Raw genomic sequence first — 26907 nt, forward strand, 5'->3', positions numbered from 1 at the left:
TTAGTTGTAAAGAAACTAAGATTTCAAGAAACTAAGATTTACTGGAATAGATATGGAAGAATATTTTTCTTAGAAATAGAGGAAGCTAGGAACCTTTAAAACACCTATGAGTTTTAGACTAACCATCTGGCTCTTTTAAAAGTCCTATTCTCATTTAGTTATTTGAAGAGTCATAATTCTATTTATTTTTTTCTAAGTGGGGCAGTTTGTTGACATAGTAAACTAGTCTATTTTTAATTTTTGGATGAAGACTTCAAAATGTCTTTCCCATTTAAAATAAAGTTGCTTTCTCATGATACTGTTTCATTGGACTAAATTGTTTCATTTTTTTTTTTAAAGAAATAAAACATTGCAGATATAGTTGACACCCTATGTGTCATTTCTTGGTTCTATTTCTGTCATTCCTTCTAGAAAAAAACTATTGTTCTGAATTTTGTCTTTGTTATTCCCATTCAACTTTTAAAAAAATGTTTATGTGTATATATCTGTACATAAAATACATATTTAGTTTTAAATGTCCTTTTTTAGTGTAGCTTTCTTTCTTTCATATAATACTGCCTTACAGTTTTATTCATGTTAGTCTATATAATTTAGCTCATTTATGTTCATTACTGTTATTTTGTGCTATTGTATGAATATGCCACTGTTGACCCAGTCTCTTATTAATAGATATACTACAGTTTGTCCATTTTTCTGTTTGTGAATATTTACATTGTTTTGGTGTTTTTGTTTCTTTTTTCCTAGAGTTTTAGCTTTTTGACATTACACACAGTGGTACAATGGTCGTTAATTGTGTATGCCTTTTTGTGAAGATATATAGAAGAATATATCTCTTCAAGTGGAATTGCTAGGTTAAAGGGTGTGCATATTCTCAGCTTCACTAAATATTGTCAAATTCCCCTCAGAGTGTATGAACTGATATAAACTTCTGTTAACATAGTATGAGATTTACTGTTGCTCTGTTTTCTTGCACTTAATATTATCTGATTTCTTAATTTTTGCCAATCTTATGGATGCAAAACAATATCTTGTTTTCATTTCCATGATTTCTAGTGATGTTGGCCATCTTTTCAAATTTAATATATTTTATTTTTAATGCCTTCTCTCTGAAGTTATTTGATTTGATATCTCAAAAATTACATTTACTTAGAACCAACTTGATTCCAAAGTCAGGTAAGGCCTTGAGAATGAGTTAAGCAATATAACATTGGTACAAGTTCATAAGAAATAAGAATTTTATAATCTATCTATGAAGATAAAACTTTGGGAAAGCAGAACATATTTTCATTTAAAGAATATTTCCTTCTGTTACTTTGCAATGTGTAGTTGACTAAAAGTTGTCAAGTTTGAGAAGTACCACCGAACAATCATTCTATTCTATTTTTTTTTAGTTATACATCATCTAATATATATTCATTTAATGATATTCAGATTTCTTTTTCTGAACTACTGTTTTATAGGAAGAACATAAGTTAGCCTAAGTTGTTATACTGTTACAAGCAATAACTTTATCAAGTAGTTGATGTCTCATCCATTAAATTCCTTTACTTGAAATTGTCCTGGAAACCAAGTCTCAGCAGAGCTAAAGCTGGGACTGCAAAACAAATCGTTTCTCAGTCCATTACCAGGATCCTGTAGTGTGTTGTAAGCAGATGAATTTCTTTAAATGGATGTTTTGATCGGTCCTCTACTTGAGTATTCTTTTTTAATAGGAGAATGTCTACCTGTTTTCTTTGACAGTTGTTTCGAGAAGTACGAATAATGAAGATACTGAATCATCCTAACATAGGTATGAAATTTATGTATAAATTAATGATGAATTGCTTTCCTTTATTTGAGTGGATTTGAAAAGATGTAATTTTAAGGATATTTTATATAAATAGAAGAAATGTGATGACCTGAAACGTGAGTGATAGCCTGGGAAAGTGATACTTGGGTAAAAATAGACTGTAAAGAAGTTAACTAAAGGCTACAATGATTGTACTACCTTGCTAACTAATGCTTTCCACTAAAATAATGGATATCACTTGGAGTTAATCCATATGTATGCTTTTGTCTAAAAAGAGATTGCATGATGTTTAGATTTTTATAAGAAATGAGTCCTAGAAAATTTGATAATATTCACTTTGGCTTGATCATAGTTTATAGGCAAAATAACTAATTTGAATTAAAAAATAGAGCTGATTTCAATTTTAGTTAATTTATTTCCATAAATTCTGATTTTCCTTATATTTACAAAAAAATGTTTTGATTATATGTATTATATGAAGTTGATGAATTGTAAGAGGTAGAAAGCAATTCTTTTTTTAATCTGTTTTTTAAAATGTCTTTCTTGCACATGTAAAAATCTTATGTTTATTAGAGGTACTAATATAATTATTTGTGGTATGTAGTTTCAACAATATAAATCTGATAATTCAGTAGTGTTTAACCAGAAACTTTTATTATATCATATATTTATATAACTTTTTTGTTTCTGTACTAAAGATTATTTAACACTTTATGAGACAGACCTCTTATAATACAGTATTTTTTAAAGCTTTAGTTAAACTTTTATTATTATAAAACCATTTTTCTTTTTCTTTTAAGATTTTCCTTTTATCTCCTTATTCTACTTAGAAAAAGTAGTGGCTTTTTAATGCCAGAAACTGAACTCCCTTTTGACCCAGCAGTTGGTTCCAAATCACTTCATGGTCAGAAGTTTTCTTCCACAATAATCATAACACTTGAGAGCATTTAAAAAATTTAAATTGTAGTGAATAAGCTTTAATAAATGCTCGTATTTTTCACTGCTTAGGGTTACCTTGGATTTTATTAAAATATATCCCATATGTGCTAACAGTTACAGAGTTATATTTCTAACTTCTTTTTCAGTAAAATTGTTTGAAGTAATCGAGACAGAGAAGACCCTCTATTTAGTAATGGAATACGCAAGTGGGGGTAAGGATGAGGGTGACTGAGAAGTCTCTGGTCAGACCTGCAGCTGTCAACACCTGAAGACTAATTGTAACATTTATGTCTTCACTGCTAATGAATTTATAGTTTTATTAAAATGCCTTTAAGTGATATTTGAAGGAAAATACAGTGTTTGCTTTCAAGACCTATTGATCCTACATTGAAAAGTTGGATTTTTGGTTTATTTAAAAATTACCTAGAGACATTTGAAACTACACTTACAGTGTTATCTGTGAATGGTTTGATTTTCTTATCTAAATATTATAATATGTCATAAAATGATGATTTTAGAAACTCGTGGCTATAAGCAAGAAATCTCAGTTTCAGAATATATTTAGTAAAATCTATGGCAAAAGCATATTCTAGGTCAGATGTTTATTTCACTGTTCATGTATAACAGATTCTCTATTCATTTTCAAAATAATTCACAAAATGTTTTAATTGAAACAAGTACTGGTCTATATATTTTCTAGGTTAAAAGACGACATTAACAGGGTAATAGTAAGATGCATTTGCAGTAGAACGTAATGTGTATTTTGACTACATGGTGTCAAAAACAGGAATGATTTTTAAATACTGATATATATAGAAAACTAGTTTAATCCTCCCTTCCCTCAAGTGGGAGAGATGCTAACTAAAAGTCACAGTTCTGTTATGTATAGGGCTTAACTTTCTCAGAAACAGGTTTAAAATGTAGTAAGTAAGTAAAGACAGAATACCTGAAAGTTTTCAAGGGCTTAGAAAACTTAAGCAATTGTAGAAGAGGTAGGGCAGCTCTAAGCAGTTAAACCACTTTGGCTAATTAACTCATTTGCCAATTAGTAGAAAAACAGTGTTGAGTCCTCATAGCTGATAAAGTGTATAGATTTTCCTGGTGATTCAGATTGGATATAACTAGAGTAAAGAAGATTTATTCTAGTCCATAGCTTCTAAATTATGTATTTATATACCGTTTCTCAGATTTTAAAAAAATTTTACTGCAAATATTAAACATATTTTAATTATATTTTCAGTTTTCTATGCAAATTGAAAGTTTTAGTAGAATTGGTTTTTTACAAAGCTGTTTTTTCCATCCTGAAGCTATTTCAGTGTGATTTTTTTTTTTTACCTAACATGAAAACCCGTGTTATTAATGTTTTTTTATTATTGGATTTAAATAATTATTCAGCTCTGCAAATTTGCATGAAGTAACAGTCTATAAAAATATTAACAAACCTAGCAAAAAAACACATAATGAACCATTACTCTACTTTTCAATCTTTTCATTGTATTTATTTAACATTTTGCCAGTGTGGGAACTCTGAGTGTTATTTTTAGTTCAGTTAGACCCTTTTTTTCATTTTAGTCATCTAAAGAAAAAGGGGCTAGACGTGCTTGGATAGGAGAAAGTATAGACTGCTAAAAGTCTGTGGACGCCCTTCTGTTTTTTATGAGGGTCCATCACAAACAGTGTTAATATGTATATTGTCTTACCAATGAATGGGTAAGTACAGTCAACTCTCTATTGGCACTAATGAAGGGGACAGATGGCTGGAGTAATAGAGAGCACACACCATCCTTACTGCTCTCCCGCAGTAGCCATGTTGGGAGGGGTGGTACAGTGTAGAGATGGTGCACTGCAGTTCAGCCCCAACCAGGTGGTCCCCATTCAGTTCTGATCCCTAATGATCGGTTTTCTTTGGTCTGCCAGTCAGTGATCCTGAAGCAAAACCACCATGTCTCCTGTAGTTAATCTAGAATCATTTTCTTTATCTTTTAATCTATACATGATGAGGCTGTTCTGGAAAATACACTTTATGTTTTTCTTCTGAAATTTCCAAATATTTTATGGTTGAAGCTGACAGGCACACAGAAATCTAAGCAGAAGACTGGAGTCAGATAACTGCCCATTTGCCAGGAATAGATCAGTTGCTTTGGGCTTGCTAATGGGGCAGAAGATTTCCAGTGAAGGGAAAGGCAGGGAACTCCTTTACAATTTTGAACCACATTTTGTCCTAAAAGGCCTATTAAATATAGGTGTCAGGGTTACTCTGGGGTGGTATGTTTATTCCTTCTTTCCTTCACGCCAACAATATTTGTTGAGTGTTTGCTATGTACGAGGTGATATTTTGGGTGCTGGAGAAAAATGGGTGAGCAAAAACTAAGTCCCTGCCCTCAAGAAGATTATATTCTAGTTGTGGGAAGCAAACCATCAAAAAACAATGTATAAGAAATGAAGGACTGAGTCATTTCCACATTTGGGGTCTGAGTGTTCCAGGCAGAACTTAAGAGTAGTCAAAATTTTTGAACTTTAGTGTGTATCTTTCTCCGCCTAAACTCACATATCTAGAATCAACCACTATGATGAGTCAACTACAGCATCCATTCATTCCTGTGTTTTCATCATTCCATTTAGTCATTTAAGTGATGTGCTGTCTGACATTGTAGATGTATTAGTTTCATCTGACATACACCATTACATATTTGATTTTGAATACTTTACTTATATCCCGGGATTGATATTGCATAGATATGTATATATAATATATCTGTATACCTAGAAACAAACATATAACTTATTGAGCGCTTACAATATACCAGTCACTGTGCTAAGCACATGAATTATTTCATTTAATTCTCACAAAAGCCATGTGAGATTGACAATAGATAGAAACTTGTCTTAATGAAGTTTAGATATCTTCCTAATGTCTCCCGATAGCTACCTTGGACTTAAACCAGGATTCATACCAAAATTGGTTTGATTCTAAAGTCTGAGTTTTTAACCATTTTGCAAGAACTCGTGAAGCCATTTTGTGAGTTTTTAACGTATATGTAGATTTATGTGGTACAAATTGAAATTAAAAGGACACAAAAAAACAAATCTCATACAGAGATATTTTATTTTTAATATTGTAACTAAACATTAATTGGAGGTTTTGGTTTTTTTTAATATTATTGACTAGAAAAAAAATGAAGTGACTTACAGACATGTAACTAATGGATCTAATAGAAAATTTCTGCAGCTTTTAGTTATCTTTAAACTATTTCAACAAATACGTATTGTCTATCCACTTTGTGTTCTGTCATGAGGCTGGGGATAGAAAGAAAAGTATGGCTATGATGCTGGTGTTTAAGTAGTTCAAAATTCATTTGGGGTACTAGGAGATACACGTAAGGATGATTTAATTTGTATAGCAAATAGTTAGGTATCAAATAGATGGGATGAGTATGATGAGAATAAGCATAATCAGAGTGTAGGAAGAAATCAATGTGTAGAAATAGTGAGATGGAATTTGACTGCGTCTACATGAATTTAAAAGACTTTCATTATTTTATTTGAAATGTAGGCTCCAGATACAAAGCCAAACATAATTTCTGATTGCCCGTGCTGTGGCTTCCCTTTATTAGAATGGATAATAAAGAGTTGACTGTATTTTTTTTTTACATAATACTTGAAAAGCAGAAAGCAAGTTTTCTTGGTTATGTTTTTATGACTTATTCTTTAAAGAGTTTTGCTGAATCAGAAGCTGCAACAGATACTCAAGTCTATATGTATTCCCTCTCCCCTATTTTTTCTATTCGTGGAATAGTTTGTGATTTACATAGAACTCTCAGAATATCGTGGGCCAGAAGCCTCTTTAAAAATAAGGCACAAACTTGACATTGCATATATTGTTCATTGAAAATTTTATGTATATTTTACTGCCTGCTTTACCTTTCTGATTCAGGTGAAGTATTTGATTACTTAGTTGCCCATGGAAGAATGAAAGAAAAAGAGGCCCGTGCAAAATTTAGGCAGGTATGGAAAGTAGTTTTCGACTTTGTTTTGCTGATATTTTTTAGTAATATACAATGGAGAGTGTTGCAAACTGGACATCAGGGTACGTGGTATTTTTAAAAAGAAAAGTTCTTGCTGTCTTTTCCTTTTTATGAATGGAAAACTGCAGAAGAAATCTGTTCTTCCTGAATTTAAATTTAAAGAAGTTGCACATGGTAATTTTTAGGTGATCATAAATAGTGAGCACCTTATAAGTGAGACTCATCAACTCTTTGACAGTCTTGGAAACAGAGACTAGACTAAGAAAATAAATATTTAATTCTTTATCTGATAATTATTATCAGGTATTATTAGCTCTTTGTATGCCTATAGATGTGTACTATTTAAAGAAATTATTGTATTTTCTTTTATAATAAAGATGTCTTGGTATTAGTACTCATATTTTTATAGATTTAAAGACTATGGTCAATTTTATTTAGTCTGGTAGGCAAGGAACCTTGTAAATGTGGCAGAAGACTGTGGTAAAATATTTATATTTTCAGTTCAACTTAAATATGACTTATTACAGAAGTGATAAAATAAGAAAAAGTACTTTTAAGTTAACCTAAAACTTTTATTTGTAAACTTAATTAAAACTCTTAAAAGATTAGTAAGTATACATTTTCTTTTATTTTTATTTGAGGAACTTACTTTTATATTTTAAAATTTATGTTTGAATGTATTTTTCTTTGTAAATTTAATTTACACTCTTAAAGAATTAGTCAGTGTACATTTTCTTTTATTTTTATTTGCTCCACATTTTATGACATTTCTTTAACCCTTTGAGTAGTACAAACGTTCATGTACATCCTTGTGCCTCCTGGCCATCCAAAGTACGATCATACAATAAAAAAGGCAAATGTATGTTCTTCTTGTTTCCATAAGTTGGTTATCAAACAAACATGATTTTAAGTTAACAAAACTGTAACTGTAACTAATTTCATTTTTTGAAAAAAAGAACACCTCATTCCTGGGGGTCAGCGAGCATGAAAAAAATCTCACTACTCAAAGGGTTAAGATTTTTGAATAGTGAAAGAGTATTCTGTATTAGCAAGGTTATACCTATATATGCCCTTTACTCTTCTGTTAGAGATAGCAGAGACACTGGGCAGTTTAAGGTCACTTCAGCAGCCATTGATCACACAGTGCCTCTGCATTCCTTAGGATTTGATGGCCTGCCAGAAAATTATGGTACTGACTCAACTCTTTCCATATTAAGGCTACCGCGTCAAGCTTGGGAACTCCTATCCTACTGCATAACTGATTGCAGAATGACCCTAACAATTGCATCTCCCAGCAAAACACTACCTGTCTGGTCTTAAAGGGCGGTGCAGGGCTGATAGTAATTCACGTTTTCAGGATCTGTAATGGAAGGACCATAAGGAAATTCCTACATCCTCTTTCTGGATGTTTTGAGAAGGAAGGGTCTGGCCGTAGAACAATGCAGTAAAACCTGGATTTGTGGGTGTGGTTCTTGCAGCGACTCAGAAGCCAGAACTTCTTTCACAGCAGAGATCGTACCTGGCTAGGTAAGAGGAGTAATATTATAAACGCCGTGTTCAGACTGCTAGAGGTCAGAGGTCATCGAGTTTGGGGAGAGTGAATGCTTAATATGGAGCATTCTCTTTAATTTCCGTTCTCAAGGTGTTTTAAGGCTAGGGTTTTTTTCTTTCAGTAGTGCCTATAGATCTCTAGAGGCTTTCAAAGAGATAGTTCTGTCTAATGTAAAATGCATGTAACATGCCTTCACACTGTATCAAGACAAAGGGACTTGAAAAAGATGGTATCATTATCAGCAAATTTGTCATCCATGATACAAATATAGCCTTATAGTATGAACATACTATGGCCCATGTATTACCTTCAATAACACATATTGATGTCTACATATAAATATATAGATCTCTTGGCTGATGAGCATATTGTAGCGAACATTGGCTATTAGAATTTCAAAGCATTTTGCCCAAGAAAACATGCTACAAATATTCATTGTAAGGTTCTGCCATATTTGGGGGACTCAGGCTTCAAATTGATCATTATCATTCATAATCTTTCTGCTCAGAAACATGTAGTGGTTCAGTAGTACCTGCTTTGTTTGTAAATCAGCGACTTGCCTACCTGTCTATCTGGGTTTCCTATTACCGTTTCCCACTGACTTTTTCAAATAGTGGGTGGTCTCAGCATCAGTGCCTTTCGTTGCCTCCCACCTGATCCTCTTCCTCCTCATTTCCAAGTCTCCACGTTTGAAAATATTACTATCCTTCGAGGATGACCTAGCTCAAGTATCACCAATTCCAGGAAGCATTTCTAACTGAATTGATTATTTTTTTGGATTTCCTCACCTCTTTGTACTTCTGCTTCTGTGATTCCACCTTGCATTACGGTTGCTCATACACGTTTTCTCCTGTTAACCAGACTGCCAACTCCTTAAGGGCAGGGTTTATGTACTGTAAATGTATTTCCCTGGCACATTTTCTTGCACATAGCAGATACTCAATAAACCGTTGACTCAAAAGAAATTGAATTGAATTACATATTACTCATTGTATGTTGATTTTGTTTTGAGTTCACATCTTCTCTTTTAATCATCAGGATAATTATATAGAATACTGAACTGTCAGTTTCACTTCTATTACTTAGAAGTTTTTTGTTTGTTTGTTTGCTTTTTTAACCCATATTCCTATTGGCATGGTCATACTTCACATCACCTTTAAACTTTTAGGAATCTCATAACTATCTCCATTTGTAAATGCCTAACCAATATTCAACATTCAAACTGTGTTTGCATTTAACTGAATCCACAGAATTGAATGTTCTACTGTGCATTGATATGGTTGTCTTCCTAGGCATCAGACGTGACTTATAAGTACAAAATACCTCTTACTTGATTGCTGTCAGAATCTTTCCAGTTCTGTATTTAATGTAGTAAGTAACTGTGAAAGAATTGTTCTAACCTATTTCTCATTTGTGTCTTTGGCTCTTAATCTGTTAGATTCCTCTTGTTTAGACCTGGTCCCCAAAGAGCCCTGTGTAATGGTTGAAAATTATGACTGCGTACAAAATCGAGTTACAGTGTAGAGTACTTTGCCCACCTGAATTAATGATAGGTTTAAGATTAAATTTCACTTTTTATTCTTTTCTTTTGATAATTGGGTTTATTTTTAAGGCACAAAGTTTTTCCTATTTCTTTATATACGAACACACAAAGGATGTTGCTAAATACCCCACTGATAAGTTCTCAGTCAGTTGGACTTACTAAAGAAACATGTGTTGAACACATTTGATATAATTCCTAAAATAGACTTTCGCTTTTTGAACTTGAACCAAGTATCTTGGAATACTGATTCATGTTTGCCAAAGCTCTTATTCCAACACTGAAATAAATAAACCATTTGACCAAAACTATGAATTAATAGACATTTGATCATGTAAACAGAGAACTATAACAACTCATAAAAGTCTTCACAACTCTGGTAAAGAAATACTTTAGTGTATTTTAGCAAGAAAATACTACTTTTCCACATTTTGTGCTTTTTTTTGTGGCAGAGACAGCGTCAGAGATAAGGACAGATAGGGACGGAGAGACAGACAGGAAGGGAGAGAGATGAGAAACAATTCTTCATTGTGGCTTCTTAGTTGTTCATTGATTGATTTCTTATATGTGCCTTGATGGGGGGGGGGGGCTAAAGCAGACTGAGCAACCCCTTGCTTGAGCCAGTGACCTTGGGCTCAAGCTGGTGAGCCTTGCTCAAACCAGATGAGCCTACGCTCAAGCTGGTGACCTTGGGGTCTCGAACCTGGGTCCTCAGGTCTGACGCTCTATCCACTGCTCCACCACCTGGTCAGGCCACATTTTGTACATTTAAGAGTGAGTTTCATTACTTTAATTCCGATATTTATAGCTTTCTGAACTAAAGGAACAGTGTAATTATTAAATATGACTTTGAAATTCAAGTTAGTAATTTATCTAAATTGGAAGTGATATTGGGGGAAATTGTGATTTTTTTTCTACCATAAAGCAATTTTTTAATCTTTTATCCAAATATTTATTTCAGATTGTGTCTGCTGTGCAGTATTGTCATCAAAAGTGCATTGTTCACCGTGATCTTAAGGTAAAGCACTGATTTTATCACATAAAAATTTTAATTATTAACTGATAGTTTATAATTTTAGAGCTATTTATGTTTATAATATTGGAGCTAATTGTGCCAGGTACTATACCAGCAAATTAGTTTTTATTTAATGTTCACAGCAACTTTATGAAAGGCAATATTTTCACTGAGAAAATGAAGAAAATGTATCAGTAGTTATCTAGTATTAAAGGCTAAAAGAGATTTGATTCACCATTTATAAGCTTGTTTTAATAGACAAGGATGGAACTTTGTCCCAAACTAAAAATGCCTAAGGTCTCATTCAATCAGAAGCAAAGTCTGGCCACAAGTCCAGATTGGTCTGATGTAAGAGCCAGTTCTTATTCTTACCATTAAAACTTAAAGAATTAAGGAAAAATTTTAAACAGTGTTATGAACATCAAATGCATGTAATTAGAATAAAGTCGCATACTGTGGTATAAGATATGTATGATAAAAGTGTAGGTTAAGAAATGTTCATTGACAAATGACACTAAACATCAGAACATAGATATGTCTTTGAGGTACCAATTTCATTTTCACCAGGACTATATCCAAAAGAGGAATTGCTGGATCATGCAGTAGTTCTAGTTTTAGTTGTTTTTTGTTTGTTTGTTTGTTTTGTATTTTTCTGAAGCTGGAAACGGGGAGGCAGTCAGACAGACTCCCGCATGTGCCCAACCGGGATCCACCTGGCACGCCCACCAGGGGGCGATGCTCTGCCCATCCGGGGCGTTGCTCTGTCACAACCAGAGCCATTCTAGCGCCTGAGGCAGAGGCCATGGAGCCATCCCCAGCACCCGGGCCAACTTTGCTCCAATGGAGCCTTGGCTGCGGGAGGGGAAGAGAGAGACAGAGAGAAAGGAGAGGGGGAGGGGTGGAGAAGCAGATGGGCGCTTCTCCTGTGTGCCTTGGCCGGGAATCAAACCCGGGACTTCCACACGCCAGGCCAATGCTCTACCACTGAACCAACCGGCCAGGGCTTAGTTTTAGTTTTTCACAAACCTCCATACAATTTTCAATGATGTCTGTACCAATTTAAATTTCTATCAATAGTATACAAGGATTCCCTTTTCTCTACATCCTCCCCAATGCATAATTTTAATGATAGTCATCCCAATGGGTGGAGTGATATCTCATTATAGTTTTGATTGGCATTTCCCTGATGATGGGGATGTTGAGCACCTTTTCCTCTCCCTGTTGACCATTTTTATAATCTTTGAAAAAATGTCTATTGAGGTGCTTTCGCCATTTTTAATTGAGGGTTTTTTTGTTTTTTGTTTTTTGTTAGTAAGCTATATAAATTCCTTATATACAGGGTGGGGTGAAAGTAGGTTTACAGTTGTGAGTATGTGAAACACAGAGTTTATTCTTATATTATTTTCCATATGTACAGCTGTATTTTGCATATTAACCCTTTATCAGGCATATGATTTACAGATACCTTCTCTCAATCCATAGGTTGCCATTTAATGTTAGTCAAATATTACTTCTTTTTCAAACCTGATAAAACACATCTACGTATGAAGTAACCTCTAACTTTGTTAGACTATCAGTTGAAAGAAAGCATGTACAAAAGCAAACACCTTATTGAATTGCTTACATTTACATAAGGCACATTTAAAACTTTCTTTGGGTGATTCTGATTTAGAGTTTTGGGAAACCAGCCTCTCACAACATGGTGGTGGTAGTGGTGGGGGGTTACTGCTTTCTACCATAATATACCTCCAGAAGAGAATCTAGTTTTAAAACAGCAAAAGGAACTGTAAAACAGACCATATCTAATGGAGTCCGTATTGTAGTGTATTGTTTTACTGAAAGAACAGAACGTTGTTGAGGAAGCACTCCATAAGGGAAGACAAAGGATTGAACTCATTAGAGAAGCCCTGATTGGCAGTTATTGTAGGTATTAGCCTCACATTGACCAATGATACTTTGTTAAAATGGAGTGTTGTTGGGTAAACTTGTTGGTGTAAGCTCAGCAGATTAGTGTTATGTGGACAGATGTACTCTTTTTTTTTTTTTTCTGAAGCTGGAAATGGGGAGAGACAGTCAGACAGACTCCCGCATGCGCCCGACCGGGATCCACCCGGCACGCCCACCAGGGGCGACGCTCTGCCCACCAGGGGGCGATGCTCTGCCCCTCCGGGGTGTCGCTCTGCCGAGACCAGAGCCACTCTAGCGCCTGGGGCAGAGGCCAAGGAGCCATCCCCAGCGCCCAGGCCATCTTTGCTCCAGTGGAGCCTTGGCTGCGGGAGGGGAAGAGAGAGACAGAGAGGAAGGAGGGGGGGGGGGTTGGAGAAGCAAATGGGCACTTCTCCTATGTGCCCTGGCCGGGAATCGAACCCGAGTCCCCCACACGCCAGGCCGATGCTCTACCGCTGAGCCAACCGGCCAGGGCCCAGATGTACTTTTGATGAGGTCCTATTAAGAGACAATTTCAGGATGTTACTTACCTTGATGAAAAAAATGGATTTTAAATAACCTTCCTTAAACATTTGCAGATCTGCATAAAAATGAGAGCTCTCCTTGTATAGTGTTAAAATTCAGTCCTCTGTAGGTGTAACTCTGAGCAGGTAAACACTGATGTACCCTGCTGGACTCCTACGTTTGCTATTACGTTGAGAAACAAGAGGCAAGAAATCCATGTTTGGAATCTGAAATAGTTATAACGCTACTTGATGTTACATAGGCTCTTCACATTGTCCTTTTTATTATTTTCCCCTTAGGCTGAAAACCTTCTCCTTGATGCTGACATGAATATTAAAATTGCTGACTTTGGTTTTAGTAATGAATTTACAGTTGGGAACAAATTGGACACATTTTGTGGAAGCCCACCCTACGCTGCTCCTGAGCTCTTCCAGGGGAAGAAGTATGATGGGCCCGAGGTAGACGTGTGGAGTCTCGGTGTCATCCTCTACACGCTGGTCAGTGGCTCCTTGCCTTTTGACGGCCAGAATTTAAAGGTATCAGCTAAATTTGATATGCATGCTTTATCCCCGTGCACGATCCTTTCCAGAGCCAGTTACAAGTGCTTTCTCTGGCCCTTCTCAGGAACTGCGAGAGCGAGTCTTACGAGGGAAATACCGTATTCCCTTCTATATGTCCACTGACTGTGAAAATCTCCTGAAGAAATTACTAGTGCTCAATCCCATTAAACGAGGCAGCTTGGAAGTAAGTTATCTTTTGTACTCCAGATTGAAGTTTAACAATGAAAATGTTCCAGGAACTGAAGATCATTTTAAAATAATTTTTTCCTGTTTCATTTTTTTTTAAACTTAGAAGTTTTTGGTACATACTTTTTGATTGATCATGAGAGTGAGCTTCTTCCTTACTGGTGAGCAATGTTGTCATCCTTGGGTCATGTATCATATTTTATTTGACTCTTACCTGCTTTTTTTGCACATTTGAATTGTTTTCATTGTTTTTACTAACAATATTATGATATACTTTTTCTTTTTGGGATATATACTTAGAAAAATTCTCCAGAAGGTCATTACTGGGTCAAAGGGTACTAACAGTCTGATAGGTCTTGTCATTGCCAGAAGATTGTGGGTGACCCAGGGCATCTAAAGGTACCTATTTTGCACACAGCTTGGTTCAGTATTGGATATAATAATTTTTAGTATTTGATGCCTTTATTGTAGTCCTGTAGTTTCATAATTGCTTTCATTTGTATTTATTTCATAGGGATAGTACTCAGTATTCTTAATGACTAAGGTAACTGTTGTTCTTCATGTGTAAGCTCTCTGTGGCTCTTAGCTGCTTGACTCAAAGGGTCTGGATAATCAGCCTTAAGGAATTGTATCAGCTTAATACATTTTAACATGAAATATTTCCCACTAATTGCCTTATTTTAAAAAAATTGCAACTTTATATATTTTTTAATGTTACTTGCATATCATGAGTTTTATTTTAGGGTGAATACTAGTTTTCCTTTAGTATATAATTTTCTAACATTGAAATTTGATTTAGACAGTTCTGTGTGGCTATTTTTTTATTAAACTTTTTACTTACCATATTTTTCGCTCCATAAGACACACCTAGAATTTTAAGGAGGAAAATAAGAAAAAAAAAATCTGAACCAAATGGTGTGTTAAAATATTTAATAAAGTACTGTATTTTTTACTCCATAAGATGCACGGGAATTTTCCCCTCCACTTTTTTTGGGGAAAAGTACATCTTATGGAGTGAAAAATATGGTAACTTATGTAACGCCTTTCTGTTGCTTCTCAGATATGACTGCAAACTTTATTGAAGTTTTTCTTAAAGCCTTATAAATGAACTACCTCCATCACGATAAAATTAATGAATTAATTTCATAGTCTGTTTGAATGACCTAGAGTTGTTTCTAGGTCTAAACTGTTGCATAATTATTCAGGTCGTGTTTGTGAATGCTGTCAGTCCTTCCTAATTGCGCTAATGGGAGGGACAGGGTCATTTATGATTTTAAAAGGATTTCTGTGTATGTTACACACTAAGTTTTTATTTGCTATTGATTTGAATTTTGATATGTCTAAATTTTTTGTTAGCAAGAAACTGAAAAAATTTTTGTGTTATTTCCTCTTTGTATATATATTCTTTCATTTTCCAGTTCTTAACTGGGATAGACTGTGTTATCTTTTAAAATAATGCAAAATTGGAGCCAAAGCAAAGCTCCTTCTTTTTGCCCTTTCTCCGTCATCTTTGGTCCTCCCCAAAAAGTATTTTAACACCTTTCTTAGCTGCAGCTAAGAAAATCTTAAGGATCTTATTTATTTCTGGACAGTATTGACAACACTACTATTAATAATAATGACCTTTTTTATTAAAAATTTTTTCTTTTTATTGAATTTATTGGGGTGACACTGGTTAACAGACTTATACAAGTTTCAGGTGCACAGTTCCACAATACATCATCCGTCCACTGTGTTGTGTGTACCATGCCAAGTCTCCTTCCATCACCTTTTATCCCCCTGTACCCACCTCTACCTCCCCATCTGCTTCCCCCTGGCAGTCACACTGTTGTTCATGTCCATGAGTTGTTTTTTTCTTTTGTTAATAACCTTTTTTTAAAAAAAAAATGAAAGATTTCTAAGTACAAACTCTCAAACCCCCATATTCAATTGTGAGTTTTTGTTGATTTTTACCTCTTTTTTCCATTGCCATGGCCTACCTTTCATTCAGACTGGCATCATCTCCTAGTCTCTGGCGAAAGAAAGCCTCTTGGTTGATTCCATGCCTCTGGTCTTGAACCTCTCTAACCTGCTCTCCACACACTGGCTGGGGAGACTCTTTCTCAGCCTCTCCCAGTATACTCCCTCAGATGACTGAGAGAAACCTTCCTGACTTGGTCTCTGTTCACTAAAACAGAGCTGAAATAAGTCATCGGAGGTTCTGGTTGGCCAAACATAATGTAGAATTTATTTTCTAGCAAATTATGAAAGATCGGTGGATGAACGTTGGTCACGAAGAGGAAGAACTAAAGCCATATTCTGAGCCTGAACCAGATTTCAACGACACAAAAAGAATAGGTAAGTATTTAAATAGCGTAAGAGGTGCTGTCCCTAGGGTATAAGTGATGGTCATTTAGTCTGCCAAATAGCATTTTAAAAATATAAATAGGGCCTGACCAGGTGGTGGCACAGTGGATAGAGCGTCGGACTGGGATGCGGAAGGACCCAGGTTCAAGACCCCGAGGTCGCCAGCTTGAGCGTGGGCTCATCTGGCTTGAGCAAAGAGCTCACCAGCTTGGACCCAAGGTCGCTGGCTCCAGCAGGGGGTTACTCGGTCTGCTGAAGGCCCACGGTCAAGGCACATGTGAGAAAGCAATCAATGAACAACTAAGAAGTCGCAATGCGCAACGAGAAACTGATGATTGATGCTTCTCATCTCTGTCTGTCCCTGTCTATCTCTGCCTCTGTAAAAAAAAAAAAAAAAAAAAAAAAAAGTCTTAAAAAAGATAAATAGGAAGCGATTTTTATTTAAAAAATAACTTGTATTATCATCTTTTCTTGTCTTAATTTGTTCTTGTGCATATTATAATCAAATTCAATTCTTGGCAACAGCAATATAAAAATTTTTTATTTTTTCCTTACAGCAATTTCTAACAGGAGGAATGACTGATTTAAGTATCAGCTCTGGTCAGACTGATGAGTATCAGCAAAGCGTAGCATGTATTTCAACCAAGAATATAGAGGTCCTGAGTTTATACGGCCTCTTTATTTCTTTCTGTCTTCTGCGTCTCAGCCTGGTCCATTCTCCCATGCCCAGCTCCTTTCTGCATCAAAACTGTCTCCTTTGTTTCTGTCTCCCTTCCTATAGCCGTTGGAGACTCAAAAATGGAGTCATCTCAACTGTGCTCCTATCTGACTTGAGAGAGGAGGAAGGAGCATCCTAGGGTGTTAAGAGTCTGATCAGAACAACTGTGGAATTCAAACCTTCCAAAGAGGAGTCAGCCTACCTTCAGATCAGAAAGCAGAAATCGTTATGGGATAAGGGTGTGTTGAGAGAGAGAGAGAAAGAGGGAGAGAGAAAGGGTGTTGTGTTTGTCACACACAGATAGATATTGTGTCTCTTGGACAAAGGACTTCAGCTCAGGAGTGTGCTAGGCAATGAGAAATGGAAGGGGCCCAGTCATCAATAACCCATAATATAGATAATTTCCTCATGAAAAATGGTGAGCATACATTATGCGAATATATAGTATCTGGATGTTAATAGTCAAAAAGTCTTTACAAGTAATATTACACTTTAAAATGTTAGAACTTAGTTTTCAAATCTAATGTTGGCAAACCTGATCAGTTTTCATTCATTTGTTTACTAAAATAAACGCATTTTCAGGAAATTTTGCTTTTTTTTTTTTTTAATTTCTAGATGTCATGGTCACCATGGGTTTTGCACGAGACGAGATAAATGATGCCTTGATAAATCAGAAGTATGATGAAGTCATGGCTACTTATATTCTTCTGGGTAGAAAACCTCCTGAAGTAAGTTCTTCACCGTTTTAGATGAATATAAATCATTTCTTGGCTAAGTATAAGATATGATGTAAGCAGATATAGTCTATGTGGTATCAGGAATAACATAAAGACCTTAGCATGCTTATGTATTAGAATTCAAGAGCTAAGTCATGAACTGATTTCATTTCCAAGTACCAAGAGATTCTGTTATGTAAAAGAAGGCCTAATGCCTTAGCTCTAAGGGGTACCATTCACAGTCTAGTCTTTGGGAATGGCGCCCCCCAGAGTTGTGTGTCCAAATGCAACAGTCCTGCCTGAGGTAATGTGGTTATTCTGGGTATGCAGAAAACACAGTGAGCTAAACAAGAGGAAGTGATAGCATTTACAACCAAGTGTGTGTCTTAGGTGATGTGTACAGGTGGGGACCCAGAAACAAAGTTGGTGACGTTTTACCTTACAGAGTTTGGAGTGGCTTTGATTCATTCAGTTGGGAATTCTCAAGGCCAGGACAAATCAGTCATGAGATCGATTTAGGAAATAACTGTATGCAAATGACGATTGAACCATAAAAGCAAACGATCTTTTGGGACAGCAGATATAACAGTATAAATCAAGTGTCAAGAACAGAGCCCAGAGCATTGACAGTTCGTTGAAGATTTGACATTAGTGGGAGGCATTTTATAGAATCAGCTGAAATTGTTTTTAATTAGATAGGAACCGTTCAGGGAAGCCAGTGATTCAGTAAAAGGTTGGCTGACCACAAACATCGTTTATGTTACAGAGAGAAGGGTAATGTATTGATCCCCAATGTACCTTGATTTGCTCTAAGTAAATGCAATTTCTTGATCAGAGCTAATAAATCAAATTTTGTTCTGTGAATGTAGTGGACAAAACAAAACAAAAAGATATGTGCGCACATGTGTGTATTTTATCATGACTTTGAATCTAGAGATGTCCCTTGGCTCTCTTACCCTCAACTTCTCCATCTATAAAGTGAAGATTAATAAATCTTAGTGTTTTTTGGCTAGAGATTAAACAAAGTAACCTTTATAAAGAGCTTAGCACGGTGTATAATAGCCATTCAATAGTTGGTAGCAATTATTTGATATTTTGACTAAATGAAAGATTCAAAGCCATTTGGACAAGATAACAGAGCATCACAAGTGCTCATGCAAACATGTTACATCTATTTCCCTTCCCGTTTGCCAATGTGCAGTTCTGTCCCCAAACTATATATTTTTTAAAGTTCTGCTTACCCCTTGTCTGGCTTGGAATAGAGTGGAAATTGGAGTGCGTGTTGTCTGCATAAACGTGCTTGTGTTTTGAAACCCTGGTGGTCTTTCTTCCATTTCTAGTTTGAAGGCGGTGAGTCATTATCCAGTGGAAACTTGAGTCAGAGGTCACGGCCCAGTAGTGACTTAAACAACAGCACGCTTCAGTCCCCCGCTCACCTGAAGGTCCAAAGGAGCATCTCTGCGAACCAGAAGCAGCGGCGCTTTAGTGATCATGGTGGGGGAAACATCACACAAGCGAACACAGACCGATACTACCCAAACTCGCAGTTGTTAAGCATTCGACAGCCATACCTTTGTGTGCCTGTGTCATCCCCGTCACCACGGATTCCATTTTCGGATGACAAATACAGTCCCTTTTTGGGGGACTGACCTATTTTTGTCATTGAACAGTCTCACCTTACTTCACAGTGTAAAATATGCAAATAAAGATGTTTTTAATGCAGGGGTTTTGTCCATAAGAAGAAAATATGCTAGTTATTTTGTGATTCATTGAACCTTTTCTTTTAATTACAGCTGGTCCATCCATTCCCCCTGCTGTGTCATATACAAAAAGGTCCCAGGCCAACAGTGTGGAAAGCGAACAGAAAGAGGAATGGGACAAAGATGGGAAAGCCTGTAAGCTTGGCAGCGCAACAGTTGGATCAAAGAGCGAGGTGACTGCCAGCCCTCTTGTAGGCCCAGAAAGGAAGAAATCTTCAACTATTCCAAGTGTGAGTAAACATTCCCGTCTATTGCAAGTTTGTGGTGGTTATCTATGGTCAGGATTTTTTGTTGAAAGATTTTTTTTAATCTTTTTTTTAAATGTTTCAAAATTGTAGAGCCAATTTTCTCATAAATGCAATTTAAGAACAAAGAAATGGAATATGAGTTCTTTATATGCTCACTGCCGCTGTAGGACAGTGAGCTCAAACTGTGACAGGCTCAGGATGCTCTGCCTTTCACTCCAACAACCTACCTGAGGGGGACGGGGCATAGAGCTCATTCATATGAGAGTCTGGTCAATTAAAATTCAACCTTGTGTTTTTTTGTACCTTCAGTAAATTACAGCTTCAATTTATTTCTTTGACTTTCCATAAGTACAGTTAGGATTTTTTAAATGGCTTTTTTTCCCCCTTCTTTCCTAAAGAATAACGTATATGCTGGAGGGAGCATGGCGAGAAGGAATACCTATGTCTGTGAAAGGACCACAGACCGGTACACGGCCCTGCAGAATGGAAAAGACAGCAGGTACATGTCCTTGCTCCAGCTTACTCTACTGGGTTATTGTCCTACATCAGTGCTCTCGCCAGAACCTTTGGGGTGACAGTCAAGAGGAAAGGAAATACAAAATAGTAATCCAGCTAGTCTTACTAGGGCATCTTCCCTTGGAAAATATTTAGGGGAAACAGGAGATAATTCTCTTAACCTGAGAATTCGCAAATAAAATCTTTTCTAAAAGTATTGACTGTTTGCCTGCAACAGAGCAGATCATAGCATCCTAATCCAGTCTTCATAATTTGGATCACATTCTCTTATATAGCTGCGGCCCCCTTCTTACCTCCCCTTGTCTCCCTCCATCAAGTCGTTATTGGATCCAAATAATGAAGGCATGGCTTTTCTTTCTGTAAAGAAATGTGTTCATCTCAGCTGATCTTGAGAATCATCTAATTCTCAAGGCGTTCTTGGACAGACCATCCTTACACTTGTTTCCTCTCAATTAATAGTCACGTAAAGTAAGTGTCTATTAATTATAAGTCCCAGAAAGGTATTGTCTGTCCTTGGATATAAGATCCTTTAATTTAGAAAAATAGGGATTGATTTCTGACTTATTTCCTGTACTAAGCCCTAATCTGGACATCCTTTAATCTACAACAGTTCACCTATTGATTCATGATAAGACCTCAAAGTGTTTTAATAATGTTTACAACAATAGTATTTTTGCTGTAATTGTGAATTCTTTTCGTAAAGTGGACAATGTTTCAAGGAAACATGTCACACCAAAATGTGACTTTTAGAAAGTGAACAATGTCCCCAGTCACAACCATTTTATCCATAAAGATCATTTTATACCATCTCAGAATCACACGTACAGCTAGAGGGCAGGTGCGTGTGAGATCTTCCACATGGAGAGTGGTGATAAATTTACCTTGTGCATCTTTCACAAGAATATTGATTTGTCAGTCACTAATAATGCCACTAATGATCATTTCTTTGAAGTGTTACAGTTATAAAAGGTGTTAGTCAATTTAGGTTTAGACATCTAGTTCTTCAGTTGTAGTGAACTACATCCTTTTCTTCTTTTCTACATTTCTGTTTTATGTCGAAAGCCTCACGGAGATGTCGGCCAGTAGCATATCTTCTACAGGCTCTGCCGGGGCCTCTGCTGTCCCCTCAGCACGACCCCGCCACCAGAAGTCCATGTCTGCTTCTGGTCACCCTATCAAAGTTACACTGCCAACCATTAAAGACGGCTCTGAAGCTTACCGGCCCGGGTAACCTGCTGGTTGCATTTCATTTTGTTTGTTAAAGAGTTTGTTTGAAAATACGGCACCCTATGCAAATACATGATAGGCTCTGTGACATGATGAGCTTTGTGACAAGATGCAGTGTTTGTGGCAGAGGAAAAGCTGAATAATAACATAAAATTTCCTCCATTCCCTACGCTTCAGAAAAATTGCTTATAATTTAAATTGTTTTCTAGAGGTGTCTTCTTGAAGGATTTTCTCTTTAATCCGTTCCTAAAAGTAAAACATTTCTGCCTAATTGATCACTTAGGTAAATTGAGTTTTTTATGATTAAAAAAAAAAAATCTGAGACTAGGAGTTGATACCTCTGGCAGTCATCCCGGGTCCTGCCGGTTACTCAATCTTAATTAAACTGGCCTTTTCGTTTCCCTGTTGATGACACTGATGATCTCAAAGAGCCCTTTCTGGTATAAAAAGTATGAGACTGTTTTTCTAGTATCTGCCTATGTTAGGATTTCTAAAATTGAGGAGCATCTTGGATAGTTAGATTTGTTCATCATATTGGTGGTGCCATGGAGTCTTGTGCCATGACTGAGGCCTAAATTTATAAATAAGTAATTATTCTGTTGGAATACTTTTTGAAGAATAGTAAAATTCGTGCTCTACCTTGCTGAGCGGATTAAGATAATTGAAAAAAAATGTCCATAGCCCCCCCTGGTCTGGCATTTCTGATGCTAAACATATATATTTTTGTGTCAGTCATATCTTAATCCTTAATTGCTAAATTTTTATAAAAGGCACTTAGTTTCAAACTGACATTTTAGCCTGCTACATATGATGATAAAGGAAGTACAGTTAACCCCTGCATCTGCTGTTTAATAGGAACACATAGAATGGGCCAAATAAAAGTAGTACAAGCACGGGCAGGATGGTTCAGTTGGTTAGAGAGCATCCTCCCAAAGCACAGAGGTAGCCAGTTCAATCCCAGGTCGGGGCACCTACAGGAACAGAGCAAGGGTCCTGTCTCTCTCTTTCCCTTGCCCTTGCTAAAATCAATAAATAAATGTTTAAAAAAATCTTTAAAAAAAAAAAGTAGTGCAATATACAGATGATATACTCAAGAATTATACCCTTGAAATGTATATGTTATTCACCAATATCACTCCAGTCAATTTAGTTATTAAAAAAAAGAAATATAGTAATAATAATTCTTATTGCCCGAAGTAAAAAGTGGCCATAGCCATTTTTGTCTCTAGTTGTGAGGTGGAAGCTCTGGGTCATCATAACGAAGCGGGTGTCATCACTTTTGCCCCCCCACCCCCACCCCGCCAGGACCACCCAGCGAGTGCCTGCTGCTTCCCCGTCCGCGCACAGTATCAGCGCCAGCACCCCGGATCGGACACGCTTCCCCCGCGGGAGCTCGAGCCGGAGCACCTTCCATGGCGAGCAGCTGCGGGAGCGGCGCAGCGCTGCCTACGCCGGGCCACCCGCGTCCCCGTCCCACGAGACTGGGGCCTTCGCGCATGCCCGGCGGGGCACATCCACCGGCATCATCAGCAAGATCACCTCCCGATTCGTCCGCAGGTCAGTCCTGAGGCTGCACCTCGCCGTTTGTGGCCTCTGGGCGCTAGAAAGGTGGAATGCTTTTTATTTTTTTTTTTCATCTAGGGTTTTCCAAAAAACGATTTCATGACATTTCATCAGAGCTGCCCTTTTTTTAGGAAAAGGAATTAAATAGAAGTTTATAGTTATCCTTTCAATGATATTTCGTATCTTCAGAGAATTGCTCACTAGTAATAGTTCCCTTTCTTTTCCTCCTTATAAAAACCCTAGATATGACAGCCCCATAGATTACCTAATTTAACATTATAAAAGCTTAACCTCAAAACACAGTAAACACTAAATGAATAGCAAACTTCTAATGTAATAAAATAGTAAAATTGTCCTCTTCTCTAAAAAGCAAGCACAAAGGTGCAACACACATTGACTACACAAGTTGCCAAAGCCAGTGCAGGTTGATGTCGATTGAGTCTGTAATTAGGTCGTACTAAAAGCCGGTCAACGTGACGTCCTATGTGTACAAAGCACTGTGCAAGGCGCCCAGCCTTAGTGTCCGCAGTATTTCAGTGAATGGGCCACAAAGAGAAGAGGCAGTGCTAGTCTTGCCTATTCACAGAGCTGTTTATGAACTCAGTTTGTGGATCAGTCTTCCGAGGGTCACACAGCTGAATTGAAATACTCAGAGGCAGCCTCCTTTGCTAACCGGATCAGTGATTTGATACCATTTGGACAATTACCGTGCGGCAGGACAGGTTGGTAGAGAAAGACCTAGCAGCTCACCAGTGGAGTCAGTGAGAGAGACGGGAGTGCTGGCTGACTATTTAGAGACGTTTTTAAAAGCAGGGTGACAAAAGTGGCACTGCTTTTATTCCTTTTGCTCTCATTTTACATCAGTGTCAGGAGTGGCTAAAACATTAACATTGACTTAAAGCAGGGATCCCCAAACTACAGCCTGTGGGCCGCATGCTGGCCATTTATCCGGCCCCCGCCGCACTTCCGGAAGGGACACCTCTTTCATTGGTGGTCAGTGAGAGGAGCATAGTTCCCATTGAAATACTGGTCAGTTTGTTGATTTAAATTTACTTGTTCTTTATTTTAAATGTTATATTTGTTCCCGTTTTGTTTTTTTACTTTAAAATAAGATATGTGCAGTGTGCATAGGGATTTGTTCATAGTTTTTTTTTTGTTTTTTTTTTCATTTTTCTGAAGTTGGAAACAAGGAGAGACAGTCAGACAGACTCCCGCATGCGCCCAACCGGGATCCACCCGGCACGCCCACCAGGGGCGACGCTCTGCCCACCAGGGGGCGATGCTCTGCCCATCCTGGGCGTCGCCATATTGCGACCAGAGCCACTCTAGCGCCTGAGGCAGAGGCCACAGAGCCATCCCCAGCGCCCGGGCCATCTTTGCTCCAATGGAGCCTTGGCTGCGGGAGCGGAAGAGAGAGACAGAGAGGAAAGTGCAGCGGAGGGGTGGAGAAGCAAATGGGCGCTTCTCCTGTGTGCCCTGGCTGGGAATCGAACCCGGGTCCTCCACACGCTAGGCCGACGCTCTACCGCTGAGCCAACCGGCCAGGGCTCATAGTTTTTTTATAGTCCCGCCCTCCAACGGTCTGAGGGACAGTAAACTGGCCCCCTGTGTAAAAAGTTTGGGGACCCTTGACTTAAAGGTTCAAGTTGATCAGTTTTCCCAGCTATTTATTAGTATTTTGCTCTCACAAACTGTCTCTTTATATATGTAAACTGGTATATAACTTGATACTCCTATGTAGAATTTAATTACCTTTGAAGATGACAAAGCAGTTAAAATGTGGTAGACTTTAAAAATATTTATTACATTCAGCAAAAGGACAATGAGTAGAGTTTTCCTGGTTTTATTTCTCAGGTGGATGAATATCCAGGTAAGATCAGTGTTTCTAGTTAAATTGAGTTCATGTTCTTAGCCTCCCCTGCTTGGATAGGCTATTCTTTTGCTATAATGTTTTATCATGTGCATGAATCATTAGCTTAACTTCTGAAATAAGTTCATTGCTTGTTTAAAAATGGGCATTTATTTTTAGAAATACTTCTATACGTGTTGAGCTTTATTTCTAACTGCAAGGTTAATATATGATGTTTTCTAAATTGAGCGACTACTAGAATTCTGCTGAATAACACCATGACTTTGCCATTGGTGATTACTAAATGGTTTGAACTTTGGATTAAACTAAACTAAACTGAAAGATAAATTATAACTCTACAATCATGTCTGAGAATTGGAAGATCGCATTAAAACAAACAAAAAACAATCATAAACTGTCACCTCACATCTTCGCAGTGACAATACCCAGTAGACGCTCAATCAATGACAGTGAAGTGTGGTTATGTTGAAAAAAAAAACCATGACAAATCATATTAGAGGGACTTGTAACCCAATACTGTCATGCTGGAAGTTTGCTTAACAAGTTAACTTTAAAAATCATTTTAGATGTAGGTTCTTCTTGATATATATTTTTTCACTCTCATCATTAAATCTCAACCTTCACTTTGTTTTGAGGGACCCAAGTGAAGGCGAAGCCAGTGGCAGAACAGACACCTCAAGGTGAGGAGCCACTATTGACACTTCGCTTCCAGGTCCCCGTGTATGCAAACGCACTTGCGAAATGCCGACAGCCCTTAATGCACACGAATAGAACTAATAACCAGCTAGTATGTGCATTTAACATTTTCCTATTGGGATGGGTGTTCCTAATGTCACCTCACATTGAATGACGTGTCAGTTAACGAATGGATTGCAAGTGTGCGTTTTTTCTGAACATTGTTTTCAATTGTGTGCTTGGTAGAGAAGCAGCCCTTTCTGTCCTGCAATGCGTGTATTAGCGAAAGAAGGCATAGATTCAAATATGCTGATCCTTTTCCCGCTAAAATGAGGTCTCTAAAATCAGTGTTAAATAACACAGAACAAGTTCACAGGAAGGTTTGGTATTAGTATATAGGGTGTGTCCGTAAAGTCATGGTGCACTTTGACCGGTCACAGGAAAGCAACAAAAGACGATAGAAATGTGAAATCTGCACCAAATAAAAGGAAAACTTTCCCAGTTTCATACCTATTCAGTGCAGTTCAATGTGGGCTCATGCACAGATTTTTTAGGGCTCCTTAGGTAGCTATCCTGTATAGCCTCTACAGACTTGTCACTGACTGATGGCCTACCAGAACGGGGTTTCTCCACCAAACTGCCGGTTTCCTTCAACTGCTTATCCCACCAACTAATGTTATTCCTATGTGGTGGTGCTTCGTTATAAACGTGCCGATATTCACGTTGTACTTTGGTCACGGATTCGAATTTAGTGAGCCACAGAACACACTGAACTTTCCTCTGTACTGTCCACATCTTGACTAGCATGGCCGTGGGCTGCTCCACTGTATACATGGTGTTATGTTATCACCTGCACACGCGCACATGCTGCCACATCATCCTACAGAAACTGGGAGGGTTTTCCTTTTATTTGGTGTAGATTTTACATTTCTATTGTCTTTTGTTGCTTTCCTATGACCGGTCAAAAGTGCACCATGACTTTACGGACACACTGTTTATTAGGTGAGGATTCAGTGGTGAACCACATTTGGGAATGCTCACCGTGCCATACAGTATAATGTTTTGATGTTTAATACTGGTTGTGTATTCGGTCTGGTGATTGGTCTCAAATGTGAGCCCAACCGGAACTTGATAAAAGACATGCCTGGACCCCATCCCCTGGGTTTGTGAGGGACAGCCGGAACGGTCTGGGCAACCACATTAATGACATG

The 26907-nt window shown here is 37.3% G+C and overlaps 1 protein-coding gene across 3 annotated transcripts in view; it reads left to right on the plus strand.

The window, feature by feature from the left end:
* Positions 1 to 26907, plus strand: part of MARK1 (microtubule affinity regulating kinase 1) — an 81228-nt gene that overhangs the window by 49448 nt on the left and 4873 nt on the right. Inside the window, exons 4-17 of one of the 3 annotated variants that reach the window (XM_066380393.1) lie at positions 1741 to 1789; positions 2875 to 2940; positions 6663 to 6733; positions 10807 to 10863; positions 13611 to 13847; positions 13936 to 14055; positions 16295 to 16394; positions 17737 to 17849; positions 19178 to 19331; positions 19631 to 19827; positions 20244 to 20344; positions 21424 to 21588; positions 22894 to 23145; positions 25657 to 25701. In XM_066380393.1, coding sequence (XP_066236490.1) covers positions 1741 to 1789; positions 2875 to 2940; positions 6663 to 6733; positions 10807 to 10863; positions 13611 to 13847; positions 13936 to 14055; positions 16295 to 16394; positions 17737 to 17849; positions 19178 to 19331; positions 19631 to 19827; positions 20244 to 20344; positions 21424 to 21588; positions 22894 to 23145; positions 25657 to 25701 — 1727 coding nt within the window. The remainder of the gene's footprint in view (positions 1 to 1740; positions 1790 to 2874; positions 2941 to 6662; positions 6734 to 10806; positions 10864 to 13610; positions 13848 to 13935; positions 14056 to 16294; positions 16395 to 17736; positions 17850 to 19177; positions 19332 to 19630; positions 19828 to 20243; positions 20345 to 21423; positions 21589 to 22893; positions 23146 to 25656; positions 25702 to 26907) is intronic. The other 2 variants (XM_066380403.1, XM_066380413.1) reach the window with 2 other exon arrangements.

The sequence above is a fragment of the Saccopteryx leptura genome, chromosome 1, assembly GCF_036850995.1.
Source record: "Saccopteryx leptura isolate mSacLep1 chromosome 1, mSacLep1_pri_phased_curated, whole genome shotgun sequence".
Classification (NCBI taxonomy): Eukaryota; Metazoa; Chordata; class Mammalia; order Chiroptera; family Emballonuridae; genus Saccopteryx; species Saccopteryx leptura.